This window comes from Chiloscyllium plagiosum, unplaced genomic scaffold (assembly GCF_037043375.1).
Source record: "Chiloscyllium plagiosum isolate Xiang-an unplaced genomic scaffold, Cpla_swu_hap1 HiC_scaffold_10, whole genome shotgun sequence".
NCBI classification, from domain to species: Eukaryota; Metazoa; Chordata; class Chondrichthyes; order Orectolobiformes; family Hemiscylliidae; genus Chiloscyllium; species Chiloscyllium plagiosum.
Window position 1 is genome coordinate 106,511,931 of NW_028270148.1, and position 24,828 is coordinate 106,536,758.

The window sequence follows — 24,828 nt, forward strand, 5'->3', positions numbered from 1 at the left end:
TTGATCATCAGGTAACCAATAAACTTTAAATGATTCTATTATGGTACTTATTGTCAGTTTGGAAGTCAAAGAAAGAATAATGAGGTCCAGGGCAATACTTAGACTTGACTCTTGTAGAGACCTAAGCCAACAATGCAGAGGTAAGAGGAAAGTGCATTAAAGAGGTTGAAATAAAGACAAAATTCTGCAGAGTCTGGAAATCTGATTCAAAAATATCTACACTGGTGAAACTGGTTCATTACTTTAATTTGGACTGATGACAGTTAGGGCAGCACGGTGGCTCAATGGTTAGCACTGCTGCCTCACAGTGCCAGGGACCCAGGTTCGATTCCGATCTCGGACGACTGTCTGTGTGGAGTTTTCACATTCTCCCCTTGTCTGTATGGGTTTCCTCTGGGTGCTCCAGTTTCCTCCCACAATCCAAAGATGTGCAGGTTAGGTGGATTGGCCATGCTAAATTGCCCCTAATGTTAGGTGCATTTGTCAAGGGTAAATGTTGGGTCAGTGTGGACTTGTTGGGCCAAAGGTCCTGTCTCCACACTGTAGGGAATCTAATCTAATCATTATGGTGTAGCCATAATGCACATCTAAGTACAAAGTAGAAACAACATAACATGAAAACATTTCACTCTGTCATTGTGTTACTGGTGTCAGAAAGCCATTGGCAAGATGTCCTCTAAATGCTATTTCTTGTAAAGTTGATAAAAATTCATTTTAGATCTTCAGTCCAATTTTACTGCAAATAGTGAACAGAAAAAATTATCCGTCAATGGTGGTTGGCAGTGGGGGGCGGATTTCCACCCATAGTTCCAATACTTGCAGCATGTAAAACTCGATAAAATTCATAGCTTTTCCCATGTAACATACAATAAAAGAAATCCGAAGACAAGTCTTAAAAACACAACAGCTTGCTGCTGCTAGATTTATTCTATTGGTGTTCCTTCTCCTGGATGGGGGGAAATAGCAAGGAATTTTGCTGAATTTGCCTTTGCTCAGGGTGTGTTTCTAGGATGCTGCTACATTGATGAGTAGTAGTTAAGATATATATTATTTTAAATATGTTGATAGAGTTAAAGTTATGCCAATTTTTATTTTAATTTATATTTTAACTCTGGTGTATGAATAAGTGATTTTTGCTTAAAGTCTAGGAATTGAATCACATCATAAGATCTTATACTTGCCTCTAAATAAGATAAAGAACAAAGGAAATTACAGCACAGAACAGGCCCTTCGGCCCTCCCTGCAACGATCTGATCCTCTGTCTAAACCTGTCACCTATTTTCTAAGGATCTGTATCCCTTGCTCCCTGCTCATTCATATATCTGTCTAGATACATCTTAAATGATGCTATCATACCCGCCTCTACCACCTCTGCTGACAAAGCGTTCCAGTCACCCACCATCCTCTGTGTAAAGAAATTTACATGCATATTTTCTGATTCAGTATGTGGATGTACCTTCTAAGGAAGGTGCAAAACTTGACCTACTCTTGGGAAATAAGGCATGGCAGGTGACTGAAGTGTCAGTGGAGGAGCACTTTGGGGCCAGTGACCATAATTCTATTCGTTTTTAAATAGTGATGGAAAAGGATAGACCAGATCTAAAAGTTGAAGTTCTAAATTGGAGAAAGGTCAATTTTGACGGTATTAGGCAAGAGCTTTTGAAAACTGATTGGATGCAGATGTTTGCAGGTAAAGGGACGGCTGGAAAATGGGAAGCCTTCAGAAATGAGATAACAAGAATCCAGAGAAAGTATATTCCTGTCAGGGTGAAAGGGAAGGCTGGTAGGTATAGGGAATGCTGGATGACTAAAGAAATTGAGGGTTTGGTTAAGAAAAAGAAGGGAGCATATGTCAGGTATAGTCAGGATAGATCGAGTGAATCCTTAGAAGAGTATAAAGAAAGTAGGAGTGTACTTAAGAGGGAAATCAGGAGGGCAAAACGGGGACATGAGATAGCTTTGGCAAATAGAATTAAGGAGAATCCAAAGGGTTTTTACAAATATATTAAGGAAAAAAGAGTAACTAGGGAGAGAATAGGGCCCCTCAAAGATCATCAAGGTGGCCTTTGTGTGGAGCCACAGAAAATGGGGGAGATACTAAATGAATATTTTGCATCAGTATTTACTGTGGAAAAGGATATGGAAGATATAGACTGTAGGGAAATACATGGTGACACCTTGCAAAATGTCCAGATTTCAGAGGAGGAAGTGCTGGATGTCTTGAAACGGTTAAAAGTGGATAAACCCTCAGGACCTGATCAGGTGTACCTGAGAACTCTGTGAGAAGCTAGAGAAGTGATTGCAAGGCCTCTTGCTGAGATATTTGTATCATCGATAGTTACAGGTGAGGTGCTGGAAGACTGGAGGTTGGCAAACGGGGTGCCACTGTTTAAGAAGGGCGGTAAAGACAAGCCAGGGAACTATAGACCGGTGAGCCTGACCTCGGTGGTGGGCAAGTTGTTGAAGGGAATCCTGAGGGACAGGACATACATGTATTTGGAAAGGCAAGGACCGATTCGGGATAAAAACAATGACTGCAGATGCTGGAAACCAGATTCTGGATCAGTGGTGCTGGAAGAGCACAGCAATTCAGGCAGCATCCGAGGACAGGCAAAATCGACGTTTCGGGCAAAAGCCCTTCATCAGGAATAAAGGCAGAGAGCCTGAAGCGTGGAGAGATAAGCTAGAGGAGGGTGGGAGTGGGGATAGAGTAGCATAGAGTACAATAGGTCAGTGGGGGAGGAGATGAAGGTGATAGGTCAGGGAGGAGAGGGTGGAGTCGATAGGTGGAAAAGGAGCTGGGCAGGTCGGACAAGTCCGGACAAGTCAAGGGGATCGTGTTGCTGGAGGTTAGAAACTAGGATGAGGTGGGGGAAGGGGAAATGAGGAAACTGTTGAAGTCCACATTGATGCCCTGGGGTTGAAGTGTTCCGAGGCGGAAGATGAGGAGTTCTTCTTCCATGCGTCTGGTGGTGAGGGAGCAGCGGTGGAGGAGGCCCAGCACCTCCATATCCTCGGCAGAGTGGGAGGGGGAGTTAAAATGTTGAGCCACGGGGCAGTTTGGTTGATTGGTGCGGGTGTCTCGGAGATGTTCCCTAAAGCGCTCTGCTAGGAGGTGCCCAGTCTCCCCAATGTAGAGGAGACCGTATCGGGAGCAACGGATACAATAAATGATATTAGTGGATGTGCAGGTAAAGCTTTGATGGATGTGGAAGGCTCCTTTAGGGCCTTAGATGGAGGTGAGGGAGGAGGTGTGGGCACAGGTTTTACAGTTCCTGCGGTGGCAGGGGAAAGTGCCAGGATGGGAGGGTGGTCGTAGGGGGGGCGTGGACCTGACCAGGTAGTCACGGAGGGAACGGTCTTTGCGGAAGGCGGAGAGGGGTGGGGAGGGAAATATATCCCTGGTGGTGGGGTCTGTTTGGAGGTGGCGGAAATGTCGGCGGATGATTTGGTTTATGCGAAGGTTGGTGGGGTGGATGGTGAGCACCAGGGGCGTTCTGTCCTTGTTGCAGTTGGAGGGTTTGGGTCTGAGGGCGGAGGTGCGGGATGCGGACGAGATGCGTTGGAGGACATCTTTAACCACACGGGAAGGGAAATTGCGGTCTCTAAAGAAGGAGGCCATCTGGTGTGTTCTATGGTGGAACTGGTCCTCCTGGGAGCAGATACGGCAGAGGCGGAGGAATTGGGAATACGGGATGGCATTTTTGCAAGAGGTAGGGTGGGAAGAGGTGTAATCCAGGTAGCTGTGGGAGTCGGTGGGTTTGTAGAAAATGTCAGTGTCAAGTCGGTCGTCACTGATGGAGATGGAGAGGTCCAGGAAGGGGAGGGAGGTGTCAGAGATGGTCCAGGTAAATTTAAGGTCAGGGTGGAATGTGTTGGTGAAGTTGATGAAATGCTCAACCTCCTCGCGGGAGCACGAGGTGACGCCAATGCAGTCATCAATGTAGTGGAGGAAGAGGTGGGGAGTGGTGCCGGTGTAATTACGGAAGATCAACTGCTCTACGTAGCCAACAAAGAGACAGGCATAGCTGGGGCCCATACGTGTGCCGATGGCTACCCCTTTGGTCTGGAGGAAGTAGTCAACATGGCTTTGTGCGTGGGAAATCATGTCTTACAAACTTGATTGAGTTTTTTGATGAAATAACAAAGAAGATTGATGAGGGCAGAACAGTAGATGTGATCTATATGGACTTCAGTAAGGCGTTCAACAAGGTTCCCCATGGGAGACTGATTAGCAAGGTTAGATCTCATGGAATACAGGGAGAACTAGCTATTTGGATACAAAACTGGCTCAAAGGTAGAAGACAGAGGGTGAGGGTAGAGGGTTGTTTTTCAGACTGGAGGCCTCTGACCAGTGGAGTGCCACAAGGATCGGTGCTGGGCCCTCTTCTTTTTGTCATTTACATAAATGATTTGGATGTGAGCATAAGAGGTACAGTTAGTAAGTTTGCAGATGACACCAAAATTGGAGGTGTAGTGGACAGCAAAGAGGGTTACCTCAGATTACAATAGGATCTTGACCAGATGGGCCAATGGGCTGAGAAGTGGCAGATGGAGTTTAATTCAGATAAATGTGAGGTGCTGCATTTTGGGAAAGCAAATCTTAGCAGGACTTATACACTTAATGGTAAGGTCCTAGGGAGTGTTGCTGAACAAAGAGACCTTGGAGTGCAGGTTCATAGCTCCTTGAAAGTGGAGTCGCAGCTAGATAGGATGGTGAAGAAGGCATTTGGTATGCTTTCCTTTATTGGTCAGAGTATTGAGTACAGGATTTGGGAGGTCATGTTGCGGCTGTACAGGACATTGGTTAGGCCACTGTTGGAATATTGCATGCAATTCTGGTCTCCTTCGTATCGGAAAGATGTTATGAAACTTGAAAGGGCTCAGAAAAGATTTACAAGGATGTTGCCAGGGTTGGAGGATCTGAGCTACAGGGAGAGGCTGAACAGGCTGGGGCTGTTTTCCCTGAAGCGTCGGAGGCTGAGGGGTGACCTTATAGAGGTTTATAAAATCATGAGGGGCATGGATAGGATAAATACACAAACTCTTTTCTCTGGGATTGGGGAGTCCAGAACTAGAGGGCATAGGTTTAGGGTGAGAGGAGAAAGATATAAAAGAGACCTAAGGGGCAACCTTTTCACGCAGAGGGAGGTACGTGTATGGAACGAGCTGCCAAAGGAAGTGGTGGAGGCTGGTACAATTGCAACATTTAAGAGGCATTTGGATAGGTATATGAATAGGAAGGGTTTGGAGGGATATGGGCCGGGTGCTGGCAGGTGGGACTAGATTGGGTTGGGATATCTGGTTGGCATGGACGGTTGGACCGAAGGGTCTATTTCCATGCTGTACATCTCTATGACTCTTTCTCCCTTAAACCTTTCCCCTCTCATCTTGAACTCATGATCCCTAGTAATTGAATCCCCCAATCTGGGGGAAAAAAGCTTCTTGCTATCCACCCTGTCTAGACATCTCATGATTTTTTCGACTTCAATCAGGGTGCCCCTTAACCTCCATCTTTCTCATGAAAATAATCCTAATCTACTCAAGCTCTCTTCATAGCTAGCGCCCTCCATACCAGACAACATCCTGGTGAACCTCCAAAGCATTCACATCCTTTTGGTAATGTGGCAACCAGAACTGTACGCAGTATTCCAAACGTGGCTGAACCAAAGTTCCATACAACTGTAACATGACCTGCTGTCTAATAAAGGAAAGTATGCTGTATGCCTTCTTGACCTGCATTGCCCTCCTCAGGGAACAATGGACCTGAACACTCAGATCTCTCTGTACATCAATTTTCCCCAAGGCTTTTCTGTTTACTGTATAGTTGGCTCTCGAAGTGGATCTTCCAAAATGCAACACCTCACATTTGCTTGGATTGAACTCCATCTGCCATTTCTCTGCCCAATTCTCCAATCTGTCTATATTCTGCTGCATTCCCCTTGACAGTCCCCTTCCCTATCTGCTACTCCACCAATCTTAGTGTCATCCGCAAACTTGCTAATCAGACCACCTAAACTTCCTTCAGATAATTTATGTACCTGTATATCACAAATAACAGTGGTCCCAACACAGATCCCTGTAGAACATCACTGGTCACAGTTCTCCATTTTGAGAAGCTCCCTTCCACTACTACACTCTTGTCTCCTTCTGCCCAGCTAGTTCTCTATCCATCTAGCTAGTACATCCTGGACCCCACGCGACTTCACTTTCTCCAGGGTCTAGGTTACATCCTTGATATGTTTTGAAGGAACTGGTCCATAACTCATTCAGTGTCTTGAGTCTGTGGGAATACTTCAGTGCAATCAGCTGCTGATCATGCTTGTTGCCATCATAATTTCCAGGCTTCCAGCACCAACCTTGCCTTGATTCTAGATTAAACTGCCAGCACCATTGCTCAGTGTGGGCTGCCAGTGGCTCAGTGGTTAGCACTGTTGTCTCAGTGTCAGGGACACAGGTTCGATTCCAGCCTTGGGCAAACGTCTGTCTAGAGTTTCCACATTCTCGTGCCTGCATGAGTTTTCTCCAGGTGCTTCGGTTTCTTCACACAGTCCAAAGATGTGCAGGTTAGGTGGATTGGTCTTGGGAAATTACCCATAGTGTGCAGGCTAGGGGAGGTAGTGATGGGGGAAATGCAGGGTTACAGGAGTAGGGTGGGTCTGGGTGGGATGCTCTTCCACACTGTAGAGATTCTGTTCTAAATAGATCCTATTCAGGAGAGGGGAAAATCCACCTCATAGTGATTGCCAAATTTCTGCAGGCTGCTTTTTTCAGGTTACATTATCACTGGCTGTATATCTAGCCATTATGCACGTATGGGCTGGGCATAAACACATGACCTACCACATTACCAAGTTTTTAAACTGACAGATAGCCACTGCTATTAAATGTGACAGTCCCCATGCTACTCTCTGTAGCACTAGTGTTCCAGGTCCCACCAAAGAGAGAAAAAAAGAGAAACCATTATGTCATGTTCTGCTCTCAACATTGCCTTCTCATTTGCGAGTCTCCAAATAGACTCAGATAAGGTGTAACCATGGAGGTGAGGAGGGAAGGGTCCATGACCTGTCCTCCTGTGTTTCCTTCCTCTTCAGATCAGGAGCAAGTGCCCAGCCATCGGCCATCTGAGAAAGTTAGTATTACACCTTGGCTGAATCTCTCAGTCTGAGGAGATCAAACAGTGAAGAGGGGATGTAATAGGTGTTCCCCACTTTCTCCTTCATGAGATTCAGGCCTCCCTTCCCCTCCATTCAACCTTGACAGTCCCAAAGTAGCCCACCCTCATTCCCTCTTTCCCTCGTACAAACTACCACTCCATCTTTAACTTCCCAAAATTCCTTCTCTAAAGTTCATGAGACAAATTTCTTGCTTCCCATATCTCTGCCTATCAATCCATAACTCCCTGCCTGCATATGATAAGACTGAAGAGGCGTCATATCAGATTCAAACGTTAACTCTTATTTCTATCTCCACATTCTTACACCACAGTTAAAATACAAAAAAAAAAGAGTTGGCATAAATTTGACTCTATCAAAACTCCAGCTTTTGCAGCAGCAGAGAGCGTGCTGCATCTAGCAGCTTCAACTTCAAAACTCCCAACTTCAACAATTGAAAACAAAATTAAAACCCTCGGTCTATTTGAGCTTGACTCTACCCACTCATGCTTCTTTTATCTAATTTTAAAAAAAACTATTTACTCTGCTTTCCATGGAGCAGCCACCTCTGCATTACAACGCCACTCTTAAAGGCTCATCTTGTCACAAAATGCACTTAACACATTCAGAGAGCAAAATAAATGATGATTCAGCTAAGACAGAAGCTAAACTATCAAAAAAAACACTTAAATGAAAATATGTGGAATATCTTTTATCATATAAGAGAAATAGGAAAGGGCTCTAATATAAAATTAGGTTTCGGGGCTAGTGGAAGTGTGCAACAGTAATTAGAACGTGAAAACTTTGTACATTCATCATTATAAATCCAGAAACATTTCATTCAATCAGCTGGAACTTCTTAAAGTTTTTTTTAACAGCAAGATTAATAGCATTTAAGTGGAACTTTTGTTGGCTCACACTCTGTGCAGATTTCAACAGCATATTCTCTGGTAAAGTGCAGAATCATGCTCAGCAATATTCTGGTTTCTGTATTATTCTGGATACACAGGCTCCATAAGTTGCAATCGGTTTTAATGGATTAATGGCAGCAGGTCAGAAAGGGCGGCGCTGGAAAAGCACAGCAGGTCAGGCAGCATCTGAGAAGCAGGAGAATTGACATTTCGGGTGTGAGCCGTTATGCTCAAAATGTCAACTCTCCAGTGCCTCGGATGCTGCCTGACCTGCTGTGCTTTTCCAGCTCCACACATTTTGACTCTGATCTTCTGCAGTCCTCACTTTCTCCTAATGACAGAGGTGCTGACAATTCTCATCATCAAACCACCACAAAATCTGAAAGACATCTTACAGAGCCATATATTCATCTCCTGGAAACAGAATACTAGACACCTAGTCATATAACCCTGTCTCTTGATCCCTTTCTATCATGGCATGGTCAGGAATAGATTTAATTGAAGTGGGAATGTCTACAGTGCACAGAGGTTTCAAAACAGCGAAAGGAGAAAAAAAGAAAACTGCAGAAGTATCTTTGCAAAAATAATATTAATCTTGAGCAAAAAAAGAGAAATAATCAAACGTCTCACTCACAATCCAAACTGTTTGATCCCAATTCTCCTAATATTCCTTTATGGAGAGGCAAAATGAGATGGTGTACATCTTTATATCATTGGTCACTAAGAGATGGCTTCAGTTTACAGATGCATCAAGTTCTGTGATAATAGTATACATGGACTATCAAATTTTAATGTCCAGCATCTCATAGTTATACCCAAGGTCTTTCATGGTTTTTAAAGAGGAAGAAGTACAGACCTGACCACAGATCAAGGCAAACTCCAGCACAGACCTGTGGAACAAACGGCCTGTGCTGAAATTATCATTTTATCTAATTACAATCAAAACCAAGAAATTTAAATCTTGATTCACATGTATATAATTAGGAGGTGGAATGCTCACCCACCAGTTAGCCAACTCGAATGGACAATTGAGCTACATACCAACAGATGGTTTTGAGCAGAAGAGAGAGAATAAAGTTTAATTTGTGACAACAAGAGCTGGAATCCTCTCTCTCCCTGCTTCTTCCTCTCATCATCTTGGAGTACAGCACACGGTGAAAAAGCACATTGGAAAAACAACCATTCACCCAAGGATTTAACGATATGTTTCAGAACTGCTGAGTCAACTATTAAACTACTGTGGTCACAGGGTTGACAAACTGACACCTCAAGGACTCTAAGACCTCTTAACTGTGCACCATTTATTCCCCTTGCCTGTATCAGGCACACACACACTTTTAAAATTATTGCCAGTGTTTATGTGGTGTTGCAGTTTTATTATTTTTCCCTTTGTGTTAGAGGTGATAAAGTTCCTCTTTCTTTCATCCAAAATTAGATCAGATTCCCTAGTGTGGAACAGGCCCTTTAGCCCAACAAGTCCACACCGACCCTCCAAAGAGCCACCCACCCAGACTCATTCCCCTACATTCACCCCTGACTAATGCACCTAATACTACGGGCAATTTAGCATGGCCTATTCACCTAACCGCACATGTTTGTGTCTGTGGGAGGAAACGGGAGCACCCAGAGGAAACCCACGCAGACGCGGGGAGAATGTGCAAACTCCACACAGACAGTTGCCCGAGGCGGGAATTGAACCCGGGTCCCTGGCGCTGTGAGGCAGCAGTGCTAACCACTGAGCCACCGTGCCGCCCACTGATGACCCTGCCAATTGACTCCTTCATCTCCATTTAATTAAAATTACATTTCAATGAAGTATAACAGCTCCATGCTGCAATGAAATAAAAATATATTTGTGACTGACCAAGGTGAGTTGGGAGTAAAAAAAAAGAGATGATTTTCTTAGTTGTAAAACATGTTATATATACACTGGTCAAGCAGAAGTGCTATTTTAGTTTAAAATTGATTTGAGATCCATGTCTTTTATTTATTTGGCAAGTTAGAAATGCTCTTTGCAGATATCATTTGCAAACATGGCAACTGCATAAATAAAGAAATAAATATTATTCCTGACAATATTTACAGTGTATGTCTCTAATTCTAGTTCTGCAGTACTTTTAAAATCAGAAAGAGGTTGCACAAAGGGAAACTTAAAAAGTTCAGTGCATGTTTTGAGAGGTGTATTGTGAACAGAAGACGCACAAACATTGAGAGTACAATTTCAACATAAAAGAAGGCACTCCCGCGCATACACATCTTTGGAAAATAAACCAAATTGTTTACAACATTTTAGACGGTTTAGCTTCGCTTACAAAAGTATTACCTACTGATCCTGGAGAAACTGGCCCCTGGTCCAAGTCTAAAATGTCTTCATCAACAGCATGCTTACTGTTCTTCTCTTTCCTCTTTTTTGAAACGTTCCCTCGTGGTTTCAACAGGGAAAGTTCCTCCGGCCTACGAATATCTAAAAACATTTGGAAGTACAATTAACCTTAGTGTAGACAGTTAAAACTAGCTCCTACAAAATATCAACACAACGCATTTTCTAAAACTTGAACACGAAGCATCGTCTCCAGACGTATTTCATAGAAACATGAGGTCTACCAACTGTTTGAGGTTTCCCTCTGCAAAATCTTGTCAAGTTTGCTCAGTACTCTCAGGGATTTGGAAGGCTACTCCCCCAGCCCCGCTCAAAATTCACAGGCAACTGCCAGAACCCCTCTCGGTAATGTCTCCCCTTCCTTCCTGCACTCTGCTCACCTCAGCTGACACCTTGGCTAATATCTGTGTCAGGAGACAGTGAAGCCTGCAGATGCTGGAGATCAGAGTTGAGAGTGTGTTGCTGGAAAAGCACAGCAGGTCAGGCAGCATCCGAGGAGCAGGAAAATCGATGTTTCGGGCCAGAGTCCCTCATTCGGTAGGGCTATATTTTAGAAGGACATCTATATTTTAGACTTCCTGATGAAGGGCTCCGCCCCAAAACATCGATTTTCCTGCTCTTCGAATGCTGCCTGACCTGCTATGCTTTTCCAGCAACACACTCTCAACCTCAATATCTGTGTCAGCCTCCCTCTGATATTCTAGGGTGGCAAGTTGAACTCTGGGGACAGGTATGGTTCTCATACTTCTTCAGTAGTAAATTTCCAAAGTCAATGAGTAAAAGTAAATTTGAACACAACTTTGATAACTTATGTCAAAACAAGATGTTTGTTTTCAATGATCAAGTACAGTCAGTTCTTCCAGAAGGTGACAGTTGCATTCCTGTGCGATTCTACGAAAATTGCGCAGTACAACTAACACTTAAAAGTGTTGACGATCTAATCACGTTATAGCCAACACACACTTTAAAAGTTCACACTTTAGAAACAGTGTTCCCTATTCACTCAGTCGCGTTACAGCTAATTCAGGCTAATGAAAGTAGAACTGACTGTACGTAAATCCTCTCCTGGGGGCCAGCGTTTTGAAAATATACAATTGAGTGGAGTACTGTGTTCAGTTCTGATTGCCTTGTTATAGGAAGGATATTATTAGGCTGGAGAGGGTTCAAAAGAGAGTTTCTAGGATGTTGCCAGGAATGCAGTGTTTGAGTTATAAGGAGAGGCTGGATCTTTTTTCATTGGAGCACAGGAGGTTGAGGGATGAACTTATCGAGGTTTACAAAATCATCAGAAGTATACATAAGGTGAATGGCAGGTGTCTTCTTCCCTAGGGTGGGGATTTCAAGATTGTTGGGGGACATATTTTTCAGGTAAGAAGAGAAAAATTTTAAATGGAGTCTAAGCGTAACTTTTTTCACAGAGTGGTTCGTGTGTGGAATGAACTTCCAGAGGAAATGCTGGACATTTGGATAAGTACATGAATAAGAAATGTTCGGAGGAATATGGGCTGAGCTGAGGCAGGTGGGACTAGTTTAGTTTGGGAACATGGTCAGCATGGACTGGTTGGACAAAAGGGTCTGTTTCCATGCTATCACTCGACGAAAAAGTAGATAAACACACGAGGGAGAAAGAAATAGATATATGAATCAATAGGTTAGATGTAAAAGTGTGAAGGAGGTTTGTGTGATGCATTAACACCAGTATGGATCTATTTTCATATTATAAACCCTATGTATTCCGCATGTAGTTATGCAGCACCGATAATACCTGCTTAAACAAAAACAGAATATTAAACCATCGCAAATTGTGCTGTGCAATAACATGAAACAACCACATAGTTGCACACTACGAATGTTATTCAAATTTCTGCAGAGAGGGACAATTTTCTTCTCGCAATTCATAGCAAAGGACAAATAATCAAGCCGGTGAAACACATTTAGTTGGTAAAAATGCAAAGCTCAAGTTTCTTTGTGCACCTGCCAACGTTTTGGTAAAGTTCTCCACAGAAGGAATGCCATTGCCCATGTTTTCAGGCCAGGCTGCTGGCTTTGTACCTCTGGCTAGTATCTGATTAACACGTCTTTTTGGAGTTTCCATCAATCATCTTCTGAAGGTATGGGATCAACTTGGAGAACCCTCACGGAAACTCCCCATCTACATATTCATCGATGTGGTCTAGTTACCCAAAGACTTCATTATCCAGCTGAGGTTAATAGCTGAGCAGTGTCTGTTGGCACATTTACCAAGAATGTGCAGTTGATATCCAACATGCAACAGATTTATTGAAGCTGTGCTAGTTCTCAATTGGAATTTTTGACAGTGGGAGAGAAAGTAGGCATGTAAGAGAGTTTATCTGAATTTGATGTTGCATTTTGGAGGTGAATGTGAACAGCATGCAAGATAAAAATCGAACACGAAACAAATAAATCACCACGAGAATGTCACTGTTAAGTGTACTCAAAACTCATTACAGGAACATTAAGGAGATGAAATACTTAACCCCACAGGATTTTCTCTCTCTCAGGAGGCTCCATGTCTTGGAAATTCTCTACCACAGAAGGGTGGTAGCAGATGGGTCAGTGAGTATTTGTTAGTCAGAGGTGGATAGAATCCTGTTGATCAGGGAATCAAGGGTTAACAGGGAATATGGAATTTGAAACTCAAACAGATCAGCCATGATCTTGATGAATGGTGGAGCAGGTTGGAGTGGCTAAATGGTCAAGTTCTTCTCCTATTTCACATGTTTGTGTGTTCAATTTGCTTCACAAGAAATGGTTGCATAGTCATGTCAACACATTTACAATGTTTTGGGTCACAGAATGCTCATTTTACAGTTATTAATCTGCCTCCTAAAGGTCCAAAATGACGAGCAGCAGTTGGTGACTCGTAGCACTCAGCTGCACGGAACCCACTGCTGATCACCCTTCAGGTTTAATAAAGCTTGAGACGCATATCCACAGCTCCTCAAACCTCAACTATTTATGCACTGGGTAATCATCCCATTTGGGGCAGGATGTTCATAGAACAGATATTCCCAGATTTCTCCCCTTCAATCTTTACTGCAAGCAAATTATGATTATATTTCCTAATTGCGTTCTCTTTTACTCTAATTTCCCCTTCTTTATTCATCTCAGTCATTCTTTGCTGTTCATTATATTCTATTCAATCTGGCGTGCCACTCAATTTTGTGAAATTTTGTACTTTTTCATTAAGTCTTATACTATCTTTAACTTCCTTAGTCAGTCATGCATGGTGCATTCTTCCTTCAGAGTATTTCTTGCATACTGGAATGCATCTTTTCTGAGATATTCTGAAATATCACCTGTTAGTATACCTCTGCTGACTTATCACTTAGCTATGTTTTGCAGTTCACTTTAGTCTACTCTATCTTCATGATTGCTCATATTTAAGTTTAAAATCCACTCTTTTCTCCCTCAAACTGAAAGCAAAATTCAATCATTATATGATCACTGTTACCTAAGCACACCTTTACTATGAAGTCAGTAACTAATCCTGACTCACTGCACAACACTAAACCAAGTCTCGTCTGCTCTCTGACTGGCTTTAAAACTTGCTGCTTAAGAAACTGTCCTGAAGACACTACGAATTCATCATTTGGCAAACCTGGGCAGTCTGGTTCATACGGATTAAAATCACTTGCAATGATAACTACACTTATCTCGGAGACTCCCACTATTTCTTCTTGTATCTCTCACAGCTGCTTTTAGGAGGCCTATAAACCATTGTACAAGTGACTTAGAGTCATAGAGTTGCACAAAACAGAAGCAGACCCTTCAGTCCAACTCATCCACGGCAACCAGATATCCTAAATTAAATTTAGTTCAACTTACCTTTACTATTTCTCATCTCTACCTAAACTAATTCTATTTCCCAATCACCAGAATTAAAGTAATCTTCCTCCATTGTACTGACATTGTCCGTAATTGAATGAGCTACCCTTTCACCATTTATTAACTTCCAACCCTTTCTAAATATAATGGACCCTTAAATATTCAGGTCCCAGGCATTGTCATCTCCTGGCTGTCCTTTTAATCACCATCAGATCAAATATATCTCTCTATTTCTCTTTTCAACTCACGTTATTTTATGAATGCTACATGTATTCAAGTATGTAGTCTTTAGTACAGTATTTTTGTAATCTATAACCTAACTATTACTGCTCAATTAGGTGTGCACACTGTGACCACCATTCCCCTATCGCACCCTTGTTCTCTTGGCCTTTTAGTTCATCAAATCATCCCAACTCAATTCCTCACCTCTACTCTTTAATTTAAAGCACTCCCTACCACCATAGTTATATCTCTCACCAGAACATGTTCTTAGCATAATTCAGGTGGAGGTTGATCCCAACAGCAGAACACCCACTTTCCCAGTACCCTAAAAATCAAACACAAAAGCAGAAATCACTGGGAAAACTCAGCAGGTCTGACAGCATCTGTGGAGAGAAATCAGAGTTAACGTTTCAGGTTTGACCCTTCCTCAGCCCCAAAAATGAAAACCCATTTCTCCCATTACATCCTTTGTGCAACACATTCATCCCTCTAATCTTATCTACCCATGCTAATGTGATGACGGCTCAACTAATAATCCATAGATTATAAACTTTGAAGATCTGTTTTCTAATTTACCTCCTTGTTGCTCATATTCCTTTATCCGCTTATGAAACTTTGTGTTGTCAAAAACCCAGTTGTCTGATTTTTGGATGTCTATGCTGTATCTCCTCTTTGATGGTTGCCTTCAGAGAAAAGGTAGCTGCCGACATATGGGAATATGGATAGTCTTCCCATTAACTCTGCTCAAAGACCTGTAGCTCCAGGACTGGCCTGCTAAGTTACCAGAGGACAAGAAATGTCCCTAAGTTTGGCAGACAACACTCATGCTTGTTTCAGAGAGATCGGTGAAGATTTTGTTGGTGATAATGAGACAATATGCAGCCAACATCATTAATTCAATGTGACACATCTTGGATTTGTGCACAATTTTACTACCATCTTGCATTCTCCATTTCTTCATAACCTTCAGGATCTTTCTGTTATGAAAATCTGGATCGAGAAGGATCGGGGAAACAGACTGCAACCGTACTACAATTAGGACCACGTAATAAGAATCTTAAAGCAACATTTCCATCGTCTCGATCGTTTTGGAGTACTTTGCTCTACTCTCCAGCCAAGGTTTCCTGTATTGTCGTTGTCTGTGATATTGTTGCCAGCATTTGGTTGTTGCAAAGACATCTAACTACAGGGACAGCCAGTGAAAGAGCTGAAACAGGAGAGAATAATATCAATGCCAGAAAATTCACAAAGAATCTTGCAGGCATCTGTATGAATATCTATCCATGTCTGATTCAAACCACCTTCCGAGAGAGAGACAGGCAGCATTAACCATTCAATAGAAGCCCGTTTCCCCACCCACTCATTAATTTGTAGAATAAAAATAATTCTTTCAAACTCTGCCATCAATAAAAAAAGGGTCATATAAACGAAAGTGCTTTCTACAGCAGTAACATCACTTTTCAGTATTTCAAGTTCTATGCAGATTACACCATCACAAGGCCGTGAAAACACACAGTAAGGATCAAAATAAATGATTAATAGGAATGAGTGTACACATACATGAACAAATAGTATAGGAGCAGCAAAGACTTAAGCAAGTCGCCAATAGAAGTGAATTTGAAATAACACCCAGCAGAGTTTTTGGATCCTTTTGACATAAGCTCTTAAGACTATAATGTTTGACTTTCAGCTTTATTTCTTTATTGTGGTTCTGTTCGCTGAGCTGGAAGTTTTTGTTGCAAACGTTTCGTCCCCTGTCTAGGTGACATCCTCAGTGCTTGGAAGCCTCCTGTGAAGCGCTTCTGTGATGTTTCCTCCGGCATTTATAGTGGCCTGTCCCTGCCGCTTCCGGTTGTCAGTTTCAGCTGTCCGCTGTAGTGGCCGGTATATTGGGTCCAGGTCTATGTGTTTGTTGATGGAGTTTGTGGATGAGTGCCATGCTTCTAGGAATTCCCTGGCTGTTCTTTGTTTCGCTTGCCCTATAATGGTAGTGTTGTCCCAGTCAAATTCATGTTGCTTGTCGTCTCCGTGTGTGGCTACTAGGGATAGCTGGTCGTGTCGTTTCGTGGCTAGTTGATGTTCGTGGATGCGGATTGTTAGCTGTCTTCCTGTTTGTCCTATATAGTATTTTGTGCAGTCCTTGCATGGGATTTTGTACACTACATTAGTTTTGCTCATGCTGGGTATTGGGTCCTTCGTTCTGGTGAGTTGTTGTCTGAGAGTGGCTGTTGGTTTGTGTGCTGTTATAAGTCCTAGTGGTCGCAGTAGTCTGGCTGTCATTTCAGATATGTTCTTGATGTATGGTAGTGTGGCTAGTCCTTTGGGTTGCGGCATGTCCTCGTTCTGTTGTCTTTCCCTTAGGCATCTGTTGATGAAATTGCGAGGATATCCGTTTTTTGCGAATACCTTGTATAGGTGTTCCTCTTCCTCTTTTTGCAGTTCTGGTGTGCTGCAGTGTGTTGTGGCCCTTTTGAATAGTGTCTTGATGCAACTTCGTTTGTGTGTATTGGGGTGGTTGCTTTCATAGTTCAGGACTTGGTCTGTGTGTGTGGCTTTCCTGTGTACTTTAGTGGTGAATTCTCCATTTGGTGTTCTCTGTACCATCACGTCTAGGAATGGGCGTTGGTTGTCCTTTTCTTCCTCTCTAGTGAATCGGATTCCTGTGAGTGTGGCGTTGATGATCCGGTGTGTATTCTCTATTTCTGTGTTTTTAATGATTACAAAGGTGTCGTCCACATATCTGATCCAGAGTTTGGGTTGAATTTGTGGTAAGACTGTTTGTTCTAACCTTTGCATTACTGCTTCTGCTATGAGTCCCGAGATTGGTGAGCCCATGGGTGTTCCGTTGATTTGTTCGTATATCTGGTTGTTGAACGTGAAGTGTGTTGTGAGGCACAAGTCCAGTAGTTTAAGTATGCCGTCTTTGTTGATGGGTTCAACGTCCTGTTGTCTGTTATGTCTGTTCAGCAGGTTGGCTATTGTTTCAACAACCAGATATACGAACAAATCAAAGGAACACCCATGGGCTCACCGATCTCGGGACTCATAGCAGAAGCAGTAATGCAAAGGTTAGAACAAACAGTCTTACCACAAATTCAACCCAAACTCTGGGTCAGATACGTTGATGACACCTTTGTAATCATTAAAAACACAGAAATAGAGAATACACACCGGATCATCAACGCCACACTCACAGGAATCCGATTCACTAGAGAGGAAGAAAAGGACAACCAACTCCCATCCCGAGACGTGATGGTACAGAGAACACTGAACGGAGAATTCACCACAAAGGTATACAGGAAAGCCACACACACAGACCAAGTCCTGAACTATGAAAGCAACCACCCCAATACACACAAACGAAGTTGCATCAAGACACTATTCAAAAGGGCCACAACACACTGCAGCACACCAGAACTGCAAAAAGAGGAAGAGGAACACCTATACAAGGTATTCGCAAAAAACGGATATCCTCGCAATTTCATCAACAGATGCCTAAGGGAAAGACAACAGAACGAGGACATGCCGCAACCCAAAGGACTAGCCACACTACCATACATCAAGAACATCTCTGAAATGACAGCCAGACTACTGCGACCACTAGGACTTATAACAGCACACAAACCAACAGCCACTCTCAGACAACAACTCACCAGAACGAAGGACCCAATACCCAGCATGAGCAAAACTAATGTAGTGTACAAAATCCCATGCAAAGACTGCACAAAACATTATATAGGACAAACAGGAAGACAGCTAACGATCCGCATCCACGAACATCAACTAGCCACGAAACGACACGACCAGCTATCCCTAGTAGCCACACACAGAGACGACAAGCAACATGAATTTGACTGGGACAACACTACCATTATAGGGCAAGCGAAACAAAGAACAGCCAGGGAATTCCTAGAAGCATGGCACTCATCCACAAACTCCATCAACAAACACATAGACCTGGACCCAATATACCGGCCACTACAGCGGACAGCTGAAACTGACAACCGGAAGCGGCAGGGACAGGCCACTATAAATGCCGGAGGAAACACTACAGAAGCGCTTCACAGGAGGCTCCCAAGCACTGATGATGTCACCTAGACAGGGGACGAAACGTTTGCAACAAAAACTTCCAGCTCGGCGAACAGAACCACAGCAACGAGCACCCGAGCTACAAATCTTCTCACAAACTTTATTTCTTTATGTCCTACTTAAATCCAAGGTCTGCAAATGTGTAACTTTTACACTCTACCATGATTACTGCAATGTTTAACTTTTAACCATTCTTTCTTTCTACCTTGTTAAGATTCTGTACCTAGGTACTTGTATCTAAGATGGCACCTTGTGTGGTGACATAATGCACTTTTCACTGCACTCCTATACTTGAGTACAAGTGACAATAAAATCAAAATCAAATCAAATAATTTGGGAGAAATTGGCATGGGGGAAATGTCACTTTGCTTTAAAACAGTCAAACATATTAATTTCAGACTTATCAACAAAATTAGCCGCCAAGCTAGGATAATTTACAACAGCTCATAATTTCTTTTTAAATACTATTAACAATTCTGTAAATATCATATGAAATATTGAAAGAGTCACTGAATATGCATTAAATCATATTTGACTGCACAATTTAATGATGGAATACCAAACTGTTCATTTTATCCAACAAAGCTGCCTGATTCTAGCTACAGGACAGGTCATTACATGTCTTTGTGCTGATGAGCATTATCAACAGGAATGTGACTGCAATTTTAAGTAAATTCATAACTGGTAAAAGCGAATGTGTGAAACTGCAAGATACTCTACAGGAAAAATGTGATCACGTAATAACATTGCGACTGAACAGCAGTGTGCAATAAAAGATACCAGCTTACATGCTAGAATCAGTTCTGAGATTACAACTCACAAACCAAAACTGTTGAACAAGAATTCATGCTTGCAAGCTCCTCACATGTAGAGTTGCCTATCTCATCATTTGATCAGGGAATATGTCAGATGAAAGCTAGGTGCCTCCTGATATGAGTGAAGGGATGCTCAACTAAAGAACTGACCCAGGTTAGTACACTTCTCAGAATTTAGCTAAGCAACAACAAAACAGTTGGGTTTCAGTAGCAGATAATTTGCTCCACCCCTTTAGATATTGCACAAAGCAGAGGGAGAAAAAGATTCGAAAACCAAAATATGTTTAACAGGATAACAATTAAAATTAATTCAGTATGAAATAGAGTGCTTCATTTTTCATTTTGTTGACTTTAATCCTCCCTAACATACATGGAGGAACAGGCCATTTAGCCCCATTTGCCTGTTCCACCATCCTGCAAGATCATGGTTGATCTCATTGTAACTCCAAATCCTACAATCCCGCCTACCCTGATAACATTTCACCTCTATCATAACCTGTCACCTCTTTAATACTAACTACCGCCCTCTGAATGAACAATATTCAAGAACTCTGCTTCTATCACATTTTGAGGAAGAGTTCCAAAGACTCTCAGGCTCTGAGAAAAACAGATGCCTCATCTTGGATTTAAAAAAAACATGACTTATGATCTTTAAAACAGAGACTTCCTGATTCTAGATTCTCCCATAAGAAGAAATATCAACTCATCCACCTTGTCAAGATGCCTCAGGATTTTATCTGCTTCACTCAAGTCCCGTCTTACTCTAAATTCCAATGGACCTAGCTTAGCCTGTCCAGCATTTCCTCATAAGACATCCACAGATGGCAATTACTAAGTGATACAATCAATTCCATTTTACATTCTTTAGTTGATAAATAAGGATATTTTAGATGCCACCAAGCAATGATGATAGAGGTGGCTGCAAATTATCTGAACCATAATTGGAAGGCTAGCCAAAGGACACAAGGCAAATTGCCATACTGTTACTTTTTTTCTAAGCTAATTCTGATTTTAGGTTCAGATTATTACTTGTTACTTGCTATTTCAGCTCTGTAACTATAATTATTTTTATCAGTCAATAATGGTCTGTGCTACATGACTTTATCTAGAAAAATGTACTGTTGCCTGGAGTTTGCAGACTGCAGCATATTTAAGTAGCTATCTTTCATTTCTTCTCTCAGTTAATGGTTTCAGAATTGACATTTAGGAAGGCTCGCTGACTATGTGGTGACCTAGTGCTGGGAAAAGCCTGTGTTTTCTTCTGTACAATGTACCTTTAAGGATCAAGTGAACCAGGGAGCATTTTGAAATTGGCTTTCAGATTATGACATTATTAGGATTCCAAAATCCAAGATGAATGTGAAAGCTTCACACAGAAAGTCAACCAAGGGCTGGAATTGAACCCAGGTCCCTAGCACCGGGAGGCAGCAGTGCTAACCACTATGCTGCCAGACCCCTAAAGTTAAATCATATATCTTTTTCCAAAGAAAATAAATCTCAAACAGATATAAGAACATAAGAAATAGGAGCAGGAGTAGGCCATCTGGCCCCTCGAGCCTGCTCCGCCATTTATTAAGGTTACGACTGATCTTTTCATGGACTCAGCTCCACTTACCCACCCTCTCACCATCACCCTTAGTTCCTTCATTATTGAAATATCTAGCTTTAACTTAAAAACTTTCAACAAGGTAATCTCAACTGCTTCACTGGGCAGGGGTCCTCCTCAACTCAGTCCTAAGTCTGCACCCCTTTAGTTTGAAGCTATGCCCCCCAGTTCTAGTTTCACCCCTCCCCCCAGGTGAAAACAACCTCCCTGCTTCTATCGTATTTATTCCTTTCATAATTTTATATGCTTCTATAAGATAGTCCCACAGTACATAGGTACATTATCAATTCAATAGTTGTACAGACATGAAAATACAGAGTTAACAAGATGAATGATTCAAATGTTGATTTAATATTTTGGTTGTTTGACAACGTGTGGCAGGTGGTGGTTTAGTGGCAATGTCAGCAGGCTAACAATCCAGAACTCCCCACATTCACAGGTTCAAAGCCCATCCTAGGAGAAATAAGAATTCAATAAAATCTAGAATGGGGAAATAGATGGTGACACCTTGAAAAATGTCCATATTACAGAGGAGGAAGTGCTGGATGTCTTGAAATGCATAACGGTGGATAAATCTCCAGGACCTCTGTGGGAAGCTACAGAAGTGATTGCTGGGCCTCTTGCTGAGATATTTGTATCATCGATAGTCTCAGGTTAGGTGCCGGAAGACTGGAGGTTGACTAACGTGGTGCCACTGTTTAAGAAGGGTGGTAAGGACAAGCCAGGGAACTATAGACCAATGAGCCTGATGGTGGGTAAGTTGTTGGAGGGAATCCTGAGGGACAGGATGTACATGTATTTGGAAAGGCAAGGACTAATTAGGGATAGTCAACATGGCTTTGTGCGTGGGAAATCATGTCTCACAAACTTGATTGAGTTTTTTGAAGAAGTAACAAAGAGGATTGAAGAGGGCAGAGCAGTAGATGTGATCTATATGGACTTCAGTAAGGTGTTCGACAAGGTTCCCCATGGGAGACTTGTTAGCAAGGTTAGATCTCACGGAATACAGGGAGAACTGACCATTTGGATACAGAACTGGCTCAATGGTAGTGGTGGAGGGTTGTTTTTCACACTGGAGGCCTGTGACCAGTTTTAAAATTACTTACCGGTAGCGGGCAGCGGTGTTTTTTTCTCTCTTTACAGAAAGAGCGGGAGCAGCAGGGGGAAGTGACGAAGACCGGAGGGGCAGCCGGGTAGGTTTTTTTCCCTTTAAAAGCGCGCAGGAGAAGAACCCGTGGCACTACAGAGGTAGTGTCTCCCACCCGCCCTCCTCCTCTAACCTAAATAATAAGACCCGTTGTGGTAAGTAGGTAAGTGCTGCATTTTGCTTGTTGTATTCTTTAGACCCAGTTTTTTTTTACAAAAGGTTACTTTCAGAGGGATGGCAGTGAAGGCAGTGCAATGTTCCTCTTGCAACATGTTTGAGGTGAGGGATGCCATGGACGTCCCTGCTGAAAACACTTGCAGGAAGTGCACCCATCTCCAGCTCCTCCAAGACCGTGTTAGGGAACTGGAGCTGGAGTTGGATGAACTTAGGATCATTCGGGAGGCAGAGGGGGTCATAGATCGGAGCTTTAGGGAAGTAGTAACTCCAAAGATGGCAGATAGATGGGTGACAGTGAGGGGGACTGGGAGGAAGCAGCCAGTGCAGGGACCCCCTGCGGCCATTCCCCTCAAGAACAAGTATACCGTTTTGGATACTTGTGGGGGGGACGACTTACCAGGGGCAAGTAACGGGGCTCAGGTCTCTGGCACGGAGCCTGTCCCTGTTACTCAGAAGGGAAGGGTGGAGAAGAGCAGAGCAATACTAATTGGGGACTCGATAGTTCGGGGCACAGATAGGAGGTTTTGTGGGAACGAGAGAGACTCACGTTTGGTATGTTGCCTCCCAGGTGCAAAGGTACGTGATGTCTCTGATCGTGTTTTCCGGGTCCTTAAGGGGGAGGGGGAGCAGCCCGAAGTCGTGGTCCACATTGGCACCAATGACATAGGTAGGAGGAGCGCTGAGGATGTTAGGCAGGCTTTCAGGGAGCTAGGTTGGAAGCTCAGAGTTAGAACGAACAGAGTTGTTGTCTCTGGTTTGTTACCCGTGCCACGTGATAGAAAGTCGAGGAATAGGGAGAGAGAACAGTTAAATGCGTGGCTACAGGGATGGTGCAGGAGGGAGGGATTCCGGTATTTGGATAACTGGGGTTCTTTCTGGGGAAGGTGGGACCTCTATAAACAGAATGGTCTACACCTGAACCTGAGGGGCACCAGTATCCTTGGTGGGAGGTTTGCTAGTGCTCTTGGGGGGGGGGTTTAAACTAACTCTGCAGGGGCATGGGAACCCAGACTGTAGCTTTAGGGTGCAGGACCTGGAGTGTAGGGAGGTTAGGAACATGGCATCAATTTCAAAGGAGGGTGCCTGTAAACAGGAAAGTGGTTTGAAGTGTGTATACTTCAATGCAAGAAGTATACGAAATAAGGTAGGTGAACTTGCAGCGTGGGTTGGTACCTGGGACTTCGATGTTGTGGCTATTATGGAGACATGGGTAGAACAGGGACAGGATTGGCTATTGCAGGTTCCAGGGTTTAAATGTTTTAGTAGGGTCAGAGGTGGGGGTAAAAGAGGGGGAGGTGTGGCATTGCTTGTAAAAGATAGTATTACAGCTGTGAAAAGGACGATGGATGAAGACTCGCCATCTGAGGTAGTTTGGGCTGAGGTTAGGAATAGGAAAGGTGAGCTCACCCTGTTAGGAGTTTTTTACAGGCCTCCTAATAGTCCTAGAAATGTAGAAGAAAGGATTGCGAGGATGATTCAAGAGAAGAGTGAAAGTAATAGGGTGGTTGTTATGGGGGACTTTAACTTTCCTGATATTAATTGGGAAAGCTATAGCTCAAGTTCGTTAGATGGGTCAGTGTTTGTCCAATGTGTGCAGGAGGGTTTCCTGACACAATATGTAGATAGGCCAACAAGAGGTGGGGCCATACTGGATTTGGTTCTGGGTAATGAACCAGGTCAGGTGTTAGAATTAGAGGTAGGTGAGCACTTTGGGGACAGTGACCACAATTCGGTGACCTTTACTCTAGTGATGGAGAGGGATAAGTGTGCACTACAGGGCAAGAGTTATAGATGGGGGCAGGGAAATTATGATGCTGTGAGGCATGACTTAGGATGTGTGGCCTGGAAAAGTAAGCTTCAAGGCAAGGGTGTAATTGATATGTGGAGCTTGTTCAAGGAGCAACTATTGAGTGTCCTTGATAAGTATGTGCCCGTCAGGCAAGGAGGAAAGGGTCGTGTGAGGGAGCCATGGTTTAATAAGGAATTGGAATCCCTTGTTAAATGGAAGAGGGCGGCCTATGTAAAGATGAGGCGTGAAGGTTCAATTGGGGCGATTGAGAGTTATAAGGTAGCCAGGAAGGACCTGAAGAGAGAGCTAAGAGCAGCAAGGAGGGGACATGAAAGGTCCTTAGTTGGTAGGATTAGGGAAAACCCTAAGGCTTTCTATAGGTATGTCAGGAATAAAAGAATTACTAGGGTAGGAATAGGTCCAGTCAAGGATAGTAGTGGGAAGTTGCTTGTGGAGGCTGAAGAGATTGGGGAGACACTGAATGAATACTTTTCGTCAGTATTCAATCAGGAACAGGACATTGTTGTCAATGTGAGTACTGAGTCACAATTAAGTAGAATGGATGGCTTTGAGGTATGTAGAGAAGAGGTGTTGGAAATTCTGGAAAGGGTGAAAATAGATAAGTCCCCTGGGCCTGATGGCATTTATCCTAGGATTCTCTGGGAAGCAAGGGAGGAGATTGCAGAGCC

The 24,828-nt window shown here is 43.1% G+C and overlaps 1 protein-coding gene across 1 annotated transcript in view; it reads right to left on the bottom strand.

Moving 5' to 3' along the window:
• The window catches only part of fermt1 (FERM domain containing kindlin 1), a 98,699-nt gene that overhangs the window by 38,771 nt on the left and 35,100 nt on the right, over window positions 1-24,828 (bottom strand). Inside the window, exon 4 of the mRNA XM_043696578.2 lies at window positions 10,389-10,529. Within this exon, the coding sequence (XP_043552513.2) occupies window positions 10,389-10,529 (141 nt within the window). The remainder of the gene's footprint in view (window positions 1-10,388; window positions 10,530-24,828) is intronic.